The sequence below is a fragment of the Peromyscus californicus genome, unplaced genomic scaffold (assembly GCF_007827085.1).
Source record: "Peromyscus californicus insignis strain IS unplaced genomic scaffold, ASM782708v3 Scaffold_10__1_contigs__length_136768540, whole genome shotgun sequence".
NCBI lineage: Eukaryota > Metazoa > Chordata > Mammalia > Rodentia > Cricetidae > Peromyscus > Peromyscus californicus.
This window is the reverse complement of record NW_026294391.1, coordinates 27,600,053-27,612,992: the sequence shown is the minus strand read 5'-3', so window position 1 is coordinate 27,612,992 and position 12,940 is coordinate 27,600,053. Positions and strand designations below refer to the sequence as shown.

The window sequence follows — 12,940 nt, the reverse complement described above, 5'->3', positions numbered from 1 at the left end:
CTAGTACGTAAAACATCTTCCAATCCTTAAAAAATAAAAAAGCAGAGAGTAAATATGGTCACCATAGAAAGACTGACCATACTTTTCCTCCTACTCAAATGAATTATTGTTCAAAACTATATATGAATGTAGGTATCTGTGGTTTATATGAACAAGAAAACAAAACATCAATTATTTGATTTACATTAAGACAGTATGTCCTTAAATTTCAAGAGCATAAAATGTGATAAGGTTTAAAACTACCTTTGGGGTGTGGGGGTAGAGGAGCTGAAGCTGAAGGAGGAAAAAAGTCACAAAGAATTAAAGCAAAACTGAAAAAAAAACCACAAGGTAGTTTATCTTACCCTGCAGTTCTACTGCCTAAAAGTGGCAGCACTATGTCCTGGCTTTAGTGGACTGACTCCGTGTCTCTGTGTTCCCCTCTGCTCCTTTCCCGGGTCGGATTCCAGCCACAACTCTGCTTGCTGGGTTCTCCTTCCTCCATTAACGGCTATTTGAAAACTGTGAAGCTCAGAAGAGGCACTAAGAATGGCTCAAACAGACACTTCAGCTGTTACCTTTGAACCCTAGTTTCCTCTTAACAAAGCTATGCCCCTGTTACTTATCATCCTACCCCAACTCAGTCATTTTACACAAACTACTTCCTGTCAGGGGTCCAGATAACAAGAGCCACCATCTTGTAGCACTAATGTCCACAAAGACTAAGAGGCTTTCCAGTATCACTACATAATCAAGGCAGGTCCCTCACTAGGAGTGAAAGGGCCTGTGTCTTTAGATTCAAGTCTAAAGGCAAAGCAGACAGTGATTTGGGTGTGGGTGTGGGGTTCAGGATTGATTTCTAGGCAGGGACAGGGCACAAAAGGCATTGAAGGAGAAATTAAATAAACACTACCTGGATCGTGGTCTTGCTTTGAGACTGTTGCAGTCCTTAGAAGTTGCTGAAACAAAAGATTACTTGTTGGTTGCTTGGGTTTTCATTTCTCAGTTAATCAGGGTGGTAAGTAGCACCTGGCTAGTACAGAACACAGCAACAAGTAAAACTAAGGTTGATGTATCCATGTGGAAAACTCAAGGGCTTTCACACTTTGATAATTCTCTGATTTTAGGCACAATGAAAAGGAGAGAAATCCAGCATGTTTTGTTTTCTTTCATTGAGATATTGAGAGGCCATTCTCAAGTCTAAATGGATTAATGGAGACATTCCAAGATAAAAAGACAACTTTAGAGGTTATCTTTTTATGTAATAATAGATTCCCACCTGAGGGCTTCTTGATAAAACCAGTTAAAACCAGTTTCCCATGAAGGTTAGGAAGGAATATATCTAGCTGCATATTTTCTTTAAGTACATAATATTGCCAGAGTTAGATGTAGTGGCTAATACCTGGTATTGGGATTCTAGAAACAGAGGCCGGAGGAATGTCACAAATTCAAGGCCAGCCTTGTCTACATATTGAGTTCTAGGCCAACCAAGCTAATTAATGAAACTCTGTCTCAAAAAATTGTGTGTGTGTGTGTGTGTGTGTGTGTGTGTGTGTGTGTACACAAAGCACCATGGTCACAAGAAAGCTGAGCTCTTACAAAATAGTTAAAAGAGATGTGATACTTTCCTATAAGAAAATATCCCTAGCCAGGTGTGGTTGCTCAGGCTCCTAATCCCAGCACTCAGGAAGCTGAGTCAGAGAGATCACCATGGGTTTCAGAGCAGCCTGGGCTACACAGCAAGTTCCAGAATAGCCTGACTAAGCTACAGAGTGAGACCCTATCTCAAAACCTCCCTCCATTAAAAAAAAAAGGAGAAAACAAACAAAAAAAAAAAGGAGAAAACATTTCTTGTTGCCCTGTCTCTGTGACCAAATCAGAAAAATACTATGGAATTAAATCATTAAAACCTGTTTCAACCATACTTTTCCTCATCAAACCTAACTCAGAAGCTAATGTGCTCACTACCAACCCGCACGGAGCCCACTTTCCCATCAGAAGTCGTGAGGAGTCATTAGAAACACTTACAGAAACATCAGTCCTCTTTTTGTGTTTCCCTCATTTGTGGAAAGTGCCTTTAGGAGCTCATGGCTCTGCTATGGTTTTGCAAACACTGCAGTTTTCATCACAAGAAGCCACAGGAAGAGCACTGCTTATGGGAGAATATAATTTGTTTCTTTGTTTCACATATTTATCCCAAAGAAAGTGTCTTGCTGCACTATTCCATCCTCATTTACACTGCTCCAAAGATAAAAGGCTCCTCTCATAGAAAGCAGCCTAGATTGATGATGGTCATTAAAACCCTGGGGTTAGACAAGCAAGGCAGAGAGGGAGCTGAAAATTCTCATAAATGCCAGCAAGGCACAAAGCAAAGTCCCGGGAGAGCGAGGCTCTCCTTCCATGTGGTCAGCTGCATAAAAAAGAGCCGTTTCTCCTGACCTAAGCATTTCGGCTTGCTGTAGTGAGAAAAAGCATGTTTGTTTCAGCTTCCAACTGAAATGCTGCCATAGCCCCCTCCTCACCAACGAAAGTATGAAAAAGCCAAAAAGATTGAGACTCTCCTTGTTCATATCATGCACCCACACCTGGGCAAAGAAGGACCAACACCTCCCTACCTCCTACCAACTCCAGGCAGCAAAGAAAGGCAACCTATGTGTGGCCTCCTGTCGCTCTCAGCCAAAGAGATTGCCCTAGAGCTAGGAAGCCAATGTGTGGCCAAACTCACGGCAGTGTTGGAGGCAGGCCTTCGAGTCAGCCCACCACTGCTCCTCTGTTTTCTTCCTCTCCTTCAGGCCTCACTGCTTTCCAGAAAGATTTGGATAGCAAAAGTCCTAGCCATGTTAAACAGTTTCCCACACGGCCAGACCATGGTAACCGTTAATTCCTTTGTCATTTGTCTTTATCTTTATCTTTGTGCTGGTGTAGGGATGGGTGTGGAAGGAAGGGTGAGCTCTGCTAATGAGAGATAGACAGACAGACAGACAGACAGATGGAGTAGGGGTGTGGATGAGCAACAGAGAAAGGAACAGGGAGCAAGTTGGGGGTCCGGAGACCCCAGGTGCTCCTCCTAGCCATGTTACCTAAACAGCTGAGCTTGCCTTTCCTCACCTATTAAGCAAGTCCCTCTCTCACGGGGACAAATAAGAAGGCTGGAGTCCTAGGAAAAGTGAATGTCCTGCAGAACTGCAAACTGCTCCTTTTATAAAGACGTCAATTAAGGCTCCTAATAGTCTAGGCCTGAAAGTCTGGATTCTGAATTTAGTTCCCTGCAAGATTAAAAAAAAGAGAGAGAGAGAGATGGGAGCAGGTAGTAGAAGGGGAAACCGATTCACTGCAGAAGGACCATGAGGTGGTCCCTAGCAATGGAACAGCACCTGGAACTGCCCACAACAGTCTGGAGACCACACTGGGCAGGTACACCTTGCCATGACCCGAAAGCAAGAGGAAAACTACCACTGTGCACTTTGTGGTTGAATTAGGCTAGAATGGAACATGGGGCATGAAACCTCTTAGACCCCACTAATACATATCCATTCAACAACTAAAAGGGAAGAGTATGTGGGAAATGTTTGACAAGGACTCTCCACTCCCTGGTGACTTAGTACCCCTCATCTATCATCCACCATATCACCCCCACCATTATCATTATTATCACCATCATGCATACTAATCAGAGCAGAGACATGCTTTTCCCTCTGTCTGCAAAGTGTATCCAAGGCCCAGCTTAGCAGTGGACTCAGGCTTCAGACTACAAAGGCCTCAACAGTACTAGTGTAGTTAAGGCTTCCATCTACCACCCTGACAGCCGGCCTCAGCTCCCCGGTGATACTCATACCTCATATGAGCATCTGCAAAAATGGCAAGGGCACACTGTGTTGCAAGCTCAAGCAAAAGCCAATGGATGGATCACAGCTTCTCATTTAGCTCGAGAGAGGGGAAAATGACAACTTCCTGGAACACTCCAGGCATGTCATTTTTCATCATCTTTCCAGGAAATGAAAAGGGAAGAGGACATAGACCTAATGACTGACCTTCTAAAAGGCTGCAACAGAACTGAGAGGAACTGTCTCCAGTACATTGACTATCATTCAGAAATCTAATTACCCACCCTTGTGATTCTCCTATCTCCCAGGGGAAGACTGCGGGGTCTTCCCAGGAAACAGGCTGTTAAGTATGTTTGAGATGAGTGATCGAATCACATCCAGAAGGGGGCAGCAGTGCGAAGACTAAATCAAAAAACACACAGCATGTTCCCAGGCAGAGTGAAACAAATTTTGATATACTTCTTGTGCTGTGGCACACCTGTTAGGTTTTATCTAGTGGTGCCAAGTCCTGGTCAAAGAATGTTAAAAATGAGAACCGAGGCTCATGCCTCAGAGAACACTTGATCTTATGCTGAAATCTCTGGAACAAATAGAAAGATTTAGGATTCTCAAAGCCTATAGGAGAAGCATTAATTTAACACTCCAAATTGAAATAGCTTTTACTAATACCATGTCATAAAATTTACAAAAACTGCAACGCATCCCCCTTAACATCCGAAATCAGAGCAGCTAAGAATTGGTCACAGGTGTTTGGCCTATACAAATGGAGCATTTCCCCTATGATGAATGGACCTAAATATTTCAAAAGCCAAAATCGAGCTTGAGAATTCCCACGGATTTTGGAATCATGATTGATTTACCATCTTGACTTCTTATTTTGCAGCATCATTTCTTTGAAGGTAGTGGTTTCCAAACAGGCCGCATACCAGAATCACCTTGGGGGCTGGTGATTTCTCCTGTCCAGTCCACCCTATCTCCTTCTCCCTCCTCTTTCTCCATCCTGCTCTTGCTTTTGAACTTCAAATGGCCTTAGTGTTTGGGAAACATTTATAGCAGCATAAGCTTCAGCAGTCTAGTGATTTCTTTGTTGCAATTTCAAACAAATAAGCTCAGGATGGTAGGTAGCCAATCATAAGAAACATTATTTACATTCTACATATGCCAGAGCAATAATAATAAAGAAAAAAAAGAAACTTCATTCAAATCCTCATAACCAAAGATCTAAATAGAAATGCTTTCTGGAGCCACTTGTTTTTTTAACATGGTTCATCTTGCTTCAATGATGGCTCCATTCAGAGAGTTAAAGGAGGTTGGAGAGATGGCTCAGCAGTTAAGAGGGCCTACTGTTCTTACAGAGGTCCTAGGTTTAGTTCCCAGCACCCACATGGCAGCTCACAACCATATGTAATTCCAGTTCCAGGGGATCCAACACCTCTTATTGACTTCCATGGGCCCTGCACACACATCAGGCATGCACATATACCCAGTCGCACACACACATATACATATAAATAAATAAATAAATAAATAAATAAATAAATAAATAAATAAATAAATGAATGAATGAATGAATAAATAAATAAATAGGTTTTTACAGAAAGAGCTGAAAACACAGGCCCAGACATTCTCTATGGTTTCTCTGACACATTTCTACTTCTCCAAGAAACTGACCAGCACAGCTTCTCTTTTTTTTCTCCTTGGAATCCACTCCATGTTTAAGCAGTACCTTCTTGATAGGGAAGAATTATAAAGATATTTAAGACTGACACTTGGGCAATGGATAATATCAACTCTGGGCCTCAGGTTAATCCACCTTCTGAGTTCCTTACTTTACAAAGAAAGCACATGAGTTTATCTAACTCACTGAAATTCTACGCTGTCCCGATTTTATACTTCTAAATTCACACTGAGTGAAATCTAAAGTCACGTTCTTCTGAAAGAGAGAAAGGGTAGGATATCTAAAGCTTCTTGCAACAAAACACAAGCCAAAGATCTAAAGACAAAAAGACACACTACCACAGACACAAAAATCTTCAAGTCACCAAACAGCTGAGGCTTTTTAATTTAGAAATTATTAGACAGAGAATACAATAAAATGGTTTTCTCCTACCTGTATCCTCAGACACGTCCTTTGGTAAGGGTTCATTAACAGTACTTTTCAAAGCTAGTAGTATTTTGTTTCATGTTTAAGGAAAGAGAAAGGAGAAGAAAAAGAAAACAAAAGCCTTGTGAAATTTTATTTCTGAGATACATGACATTAAAACAAATAGCTCCTATCCATGAGTTACAAACCCTGTAGAAGCTGCTATAGCATTTCTAGAACAATAGAAACCTCATAAAGCATGAAACCAGGGTCTCCACCTAAAGAAGGAAGGACTATTTTCAACTTCCTAGAGAGACAGCCACTATTGGTTAGGAGGTGTATTACCAAAAAGCATCCCAAATTTCTCCCATTTTCCTTCCTAACAGCCAGATCCATGACAGGAGAACGGGATTTAAACCCAAGGTTCAATGTTTTTAGAGCTTTGCAGTCAAGGCAAATACTCACAAGTTAGAAGAGTGATCAACTGCAGATAATATCTAGTTCCACTTGAATCTCATAAACAAACATTTAACTAGAAAACCTGAAACCACCGTTGCTTAATGGAAGCCTTCTTTTTCATGTTTAATGTCTCTGTGAGGCAGAATTAATGGCAGGGCTCCACAATAAAACCTGAAATGGCTTCCCTTCAGACAGGCTTCTCCCACTTGTGAGTGGTGAATTGATATAACAGATGGAGTACTGGCTTAAGACAGACAATCTTGGTTCCTGTCCCAGTTCTTTTTCTTCTTGTACAAGTAGATGATTCATACTGGCTGCCTGAGCTCAGTTGCTTATTTCTAAATGTTAAGTGATTTCAAAAGCACTAGTTTTTGTGAGGTCTGTACAAAAGACGGTATATGAGGAAGGACCTGGTAAATTATTAAAAGGATCATATAAAGTACAGGGTTTAGAGGAGAGGGTCTTGCCTGCACTTCTGGATATTGCAAGTGAACTAATCCTCATGCCTGAGGGTATCTCTAGCACTGAACACTATGCTGCATGCCTTCTCAGCTACCCAGTAAAACAAGGACATTGAAATCAGCCTCCATATCACACTTCCATAACCACTGGGCCAATGAGAAACACATAAAGCTTTAGAAATTGACACACTGTCTGAAAGAACTTCTTCATGGATTAGACCTGTATACAAATGCATATTAATGATGGTTTATTTTTTCAAATTGTTTATGGCAACACTAGAAATTAATCTTCCAGTTCTTTCCATTTCCCAACTATGGGATCAGAATCCAATGTACGGTGTCAAAGTACCCTAAGATTAACAATAACCAATGAATTAAGGCGATTCAGAAACTGAAGGTCATACTGCAACTTTGTGAACTATGGGTGTCTGACAATTGAAACTATCTATCCAAATGAGTGGACATTCTGAGCATTGTCCTCATATGATCTGGAAGCTCTTCCAAGAGAAATAGATGAGGAAACATAGAAAGGTGTCCTTATAAGAATAAAACGAATTCTTTTCATACCTTGTTTGTCATCACCAGTAGTCACATCTTGAGTAGGAACAGGAAAGTCAGCCATGTCTTTAACAGATGTCTTCTTGGAAAAGAAAATTATATGGGTTAAAATAAAAATTAAGTGATAAGCACACATGAATATACGTTTTAAAGGTTATAGTTCATGTCAAAATTTATGTCTTCAGTAAGTTCTGACATTTAATACTATTTTATTATTTGGTTTCCTAATGAGGTATAAGTAAATTAGGACTAAAATATTTATATACATAGAGTAAAGAAATAAATTTGGGAAACTTAAAGATTCAAATTAAGGCATATTAGTGAATCTTACATTAAATTTGAATCCTGAGTGAGATTCAACCAGAGATTTTTTTTTTTTACATTTGTCCAGTCAGCCAAGCACCAACCTGGCCTTTATAAACTTTTTCACAAACAGAGAGAGGATTTGATAATGACCCTATAGTGGAAGTATTTGCCAGGATCAACCTCCTTATGGTAGAGTAAAAAAAAAATTACTGATGGGCAAATCAGAAATTTCCCCTTAAGCTGGGCATAGTAGCATATACCTTTAATCCCAGCACTCAGGAGGCAGAGACAGGCAGAACTCTGTAAGTTTGAGGACAGCCTGGTTTACAGAGCGAGTTCCAGGACAGCAAGAGCAATACTCTTGTATAATATTAGAGGGACCAGCCTTAATATTATACATCCCAGGGGCTCAGGAGAGAGAACTACTAATGACGAGGACTATTTTCAGGAAATAGAATCTCAGCACACCAAGCTCTATAGTCCACTTGCTTTAATTCCTCTGGCATAACATCCTTTATACCCAGCTTCAGTTCTGTTCTCGTGCCTAGCTCCTTTCTTGCCTGATTTCTCTCTACACTTACCTAAGTTCTATCTTAATTCTCTCATCTTAATTCTGCCTCATCTAGGTCTTTTTTACCTTGTTCTTACCCAGCTAGGGCTTTCCCATCTGCCTCTTCCTCATCTTCCATCTCATTCCTCTACTACTCTCTTCTAGCTCTTCAATCTAGTTCTTCCCCATCTCAGTTTGTTCCTCCTAAGTTCTTACCCGTCCCGTCGAGTTCTTTCATTCTCCTTTCTCTTCTCCATCTCCCTGTGCCCAGGAAGTCCTGGGATATAAAGCCAGACTTCCAGGGTCAAACGGAGGGGTGATAAGAATCACATAGGGAGCCAATAACCGTTAATTATCATTTGCAACCCCAAAGGGAAGTGACCAATGGGGAAATGAATTAACTAAAGGCTAAATTCGTGTAATATCTAAGAAGAGGGATCTTACGTGCTCAACTATTAAACTCTTAAACGTGATTAGTAGAAAATGTTAAGAATCTATAAGTTGCTAGGTCAATGGGAGAAAATAAAACTCTCTTCTTTTTTCCTGTGGCTCCTATCTGTCCAAGCTATCTGTCATTTTTCTGCAGGGTGGGGGAAAGTGTGCTCAGTCGCTAGGCAACCTGTGTACAGCTAGATGCCTCTGGTGATAGTTAAAGGGAGATCTGGAACTAAAGGTAAGGTTTGGGAAAGGAGGAAGTAAGGTTTAATTGGCACATCCGCCAGGCCTTCTCAAACAGATAGCCTGGATGCTTAAGTCTGTACTTAGAGAGTACAGAGGTATCTCTGATAAGGTACTTTCCTCCATCTGGGGATGGACCTGGCCGGATGCTGCCAATGATGATAATTACAGGGAGGCTTGAACTGGGGTTCTGGCTAAGCATAGCTATCAGTGTGAAGGGTTATCTAAACATTCCTAGAAGTGGTTAGGTAAGGAGTTAGCAGTCTATAAAGTTAGTAAGACTGTAAGAAAGGAGGGTCTGAGCTGAATTGTGTAAAGCTATTACTTAACGTCCACCTGACCTAGGTGGTGTCTCCTTGTGGAATTTACCTTAAATCAGGAGACTTTCATGTGGACTGTTATTATTGCTAGTCCTTGAAAGTGGCTAAGGGAGATATCTGATTCCAGAGAAAGCCTTTCCTGAGGCTGTTCTCCAAATACCTGGAATGTGTATGTCCAGAGAGTGATCGATCAGTCCACACTGTTAGCCCTTCTTAGGGAAAAGTCAACTGGGAAAACTATGAAGGCACACATGATTTTCATAACAGAATACAGCTGATATATAACAAGCCAAGTAACACCAAAAGCTCCTTGGAATTTGGCTTCCTCTGGAGGAAATCCTTGATCTCTCCAGGTAGTGACTTTGCCATAACCAGCTGAGTTCTTATGATATATTCCTGCGGCCCGCAGCACAATACAGAGAAACCCTATCTCAAAAAATATACCCCTAACTCATAGATGAGAAAAGTTCTCAGAATACTAAAAAGTTGAGTATCCAAACTGATCACATATGAATTGTTTTGACATAGTTTAAAGTTAACAAACTATAAATTTATTTCCAATAAGCTCCTCCAATATGTACTCTAACTATAGTATTAGAAATATATTATGCTTAAAAATTGCCCAGGGGGCAGATCTTAAATCTCTGCTGAAATCAAGCCATTGTGTGAGGTGTTGGGGGAACTATGTGACTTTGACTATGTAATTGTTTCACAATGTGTGTATGTCTCTATACATGTATCAAAACACCATAAACGTGCAATTATATTGGTCTACCTCAAAGCTAGAAAATATGTACTCTAAGGTCTCTGCTGTGATTAGAGGATAATATATTCATATTTGTTTTATCTTTATATGCAAGGTCTGTAAAGTTATCTAAGAATAGATGAATAGCTAGGTAGGTAGACAAAGAAGTGACAAGATGACTTGTCGCTCAATGCACTTTGGTACTACATACATTTTAAACATATTTGAAACTTAGAGATCAATTTAAAAATGCAAATGAAGGTGATTAAATTCATAGAGGTGTTTGGTGTCCAATGGCTAACTTGTGTTTGCAGCTCAAAACTCAAACAACTACAAAGAGATAACCCATGTTTCTGGTTTTCAAAAATAAAAGAGTGCAGTACTACTTGGTGGGAACCTAATCAAAGGTCTAATAATCCACATCTAGGTGATTCTTTAAGTGTTAATATTGCTTTTATGGCCAGATGGTGGTGGTACACGCCTTTAATCCCAGTACACTGGAAGCAGAGGCAGGTGGATCTCTGTGAGTTTGAAGCCAGCCTAGTCTACAGAGTAAGTTCCAGGACAGCCAAGGTTACACAGTGAAACCTTGTCTTGAAAAAAAATCGCTTTTACAACATAATGTAGTATATATTAACTCATTTTAAAGTAAAAAGATTTGATGTACAATGAGTCCATTTAAACCAAATAGTAGCTAAATTATACATTCGTGGATAGTGTTAAATTCTAGGATGCAGAAAAAACTTTAGCTGAATTTCTTGAAATAGCCATGATTTTCTTTGTGTGCATGAAGTTCCAAGTAATCTTTCATTTCATTTGTAATTTATTTTGAGAATTTCATATATAAGTGCTGTGTTTCTATCATTTCTACTGCATGCTCTCCTCCTCTAATTCCTCCTATGTCCTCCCCACTCCCTTTCAAATTCATGACCTCTTCTTCTTTCATAATTATTTTATGAACACATGGATATATGGATATATGACACAGCCTGCTAAACCATCTAGTGTTGCTTGTATGTACATGTGGTTAGGGCTGAGTGCTTGGTACTGGATAACCTATCAGGGATCTTGTCCCTGGAGAAGACTGATTCTCCGTCTCTTAGTCACTCATTTCCTGTAGTTCCTCGTCTAGAGGTAAGCCAATGACAACACCAGTTGACATTTCAATGTAGAAGGAGGAAATCTCACAAGGCCCTCTCACTTTTTGATTTATGCAGTATCATCTTTCTGTAGGCTAATCCATAGTCCACATCTCCATTTTAGCCATTCCTTCTGAAAGGGCAGCTAACATGTCTTTCAATTTGCTTGACATGGCTTGCATTCCTATCCTAATAGGTGATTCTCCACACTACAACAACCCCCCACCAAAAGAATTTCCTGTTTGTCATCTACTATCTCCAGTAAATTACCGAATGAGTCTTTTTTTTTTTTACAGTGCTGGGGGTTGAACCTAGAGTCTCATAGCATTCTAGGCAAGTGGCTATACCACCAAACCATATCCCCAACCTGCTTTTCTGTTTTTCACTGAGTTTCCCAGGCCAACCTTAAAAATCACTCCCTAGCCCAGAATGGTCTTGGGCTTATAATCCTCCAGTTTTAACATAGCAAGTAGCTGGCAATATGAATGTGGCCAGACAATAGTTTCTTTTATTGTCCTCTCCTACCTGGACCACATTAGAGAAGAAAATGGTCTAGGAACAAAAAAAAATGCAGATACAAAGAAATCACTGAAAAATCTTGCTGATGATATAGCTCAGTGGTAAAGCACTTGCTCAAAACACCAAAAACAAACAAAAGGGCAAATAATAATGGACACAAGATTTTAATAGCTATTTCACCAAAGAAAATATATAAATGGCTAACAAGCACATGAAGAAAGAAATGTTCAACATCACTGATCATTTTCCAACTGAAACCATAAGAAGATATACCTACATACCACTAGGATGGTTAAAATGAAAATTCAGTAACAAGAGTTAGCAGGGATATGAAGAAACTGGCGCCTTCAGACATTTCTGGATGGAGAAGTGAAATAATGCAGTTGCTTTGGGAAGCAGTTTGGTGGTTTCTCAAAAGTTTAACACAGCTATGTTATAATCCAACAGTTCCACTGGTAAATATACTGAAAAGATATTTGTCCACACAAAAACTTACACATATAGGTTCATAATAGCCAAAATACGCAACAAGAAGAAAGAACTAAACAAAATGTGGCGAATGAATGAATGAACTACCTTCAAAACACTATACTAAGTGAAAAATACACTTATAAACCACAATACACTATTATCCTATTTATATGAAATGGTCAGAATAACTAACCCAGAAACAGAAAGGTTAATGGGAGCCAGAGAGATGGATCAGTGGGTAAAATCACTTGTTGCCAAGTCTGGAAACCCAAATTCAATCCTCAGACCCCACACGGTAAAGAGAAAGAATTGACTCTGCAAGCTGTCCTCTGACCTCCATGCTGATGTCATGGCATGTGCACTCACCCCCAAATAAATAAATGAATATAATAAGAAATTTGACTAGTGATCATCAGAGGATGCTGGTGGGGAGTATGGCAAATGGGTGCTAATGAAAACGATTTTAATTCAGAGTGATAAAAATGTTTTATGCCTACACTTCAGGGATGTAGTTATCATGAGTCATCGCCCATGCTGTGGTGGGCTTTTTAGTGATATAGCTGCCTTTGAACCATCCATATTCTGTAACTCCCCACTATATTCCTGTAAGGAACCCCAACAAACTCACTGCTTCACTAAAAAGTTCTGTGACTAGACTATGTTGATGGTTGAACAACTCTATCAGTATAGTAAAAATAACTGAACTGTATGCTTTAAATTGGCATGGTATGGTAGTTCTCAATAAAGATATTTTTTTTAAAAATCCAGTAATCTAACATACTAACATGGAATATACCTGAAATTATAATCCATAATTTTTAAATTTTTATTTATTTTATGTGCATTGG

The 12,940-nt window shown here is 39.7% G+C and overlaps 1 protein-coding gene across 11 annotated transcripts in view; it reads right to left on the bottom strand.

The window, feature by feature from the left end:
* The window catches only part of Reps2 (RALBP1 associated Eps domain containing 2), a 235,645-nt gene that overhangs the window by 91,067 nt on the left and 131,638 nt on the right, over positions 1-12,940 (bottom strand). For 4 of the 11 annotated variants that reach the window (XM_052720122.1, XM_052720343.1, XM_052720195.1 and 1 more), the window contains 3 exons: positions 7,374-7,446; positions 5,914-5,967; positions 893-938 (listed from right to left, as the gene is read on the bottom strand). In XM_052720122.1, the coding sequence (XP_052576082.1) occupies positions 893-938; positions 5,914-5,967; positions 7,374-7,446 (173 nt within the window). The remainder of the gene's footprint in view (positions 1-892; positions 939-5,913; positions 5,968-7,373; positions 7,447-12,940) is intronic. The other 7 variants (XM_052720587.1, XM_052720673.1, XM_052720745.1 and 4 more) reach the window with 3 other exon arrangements.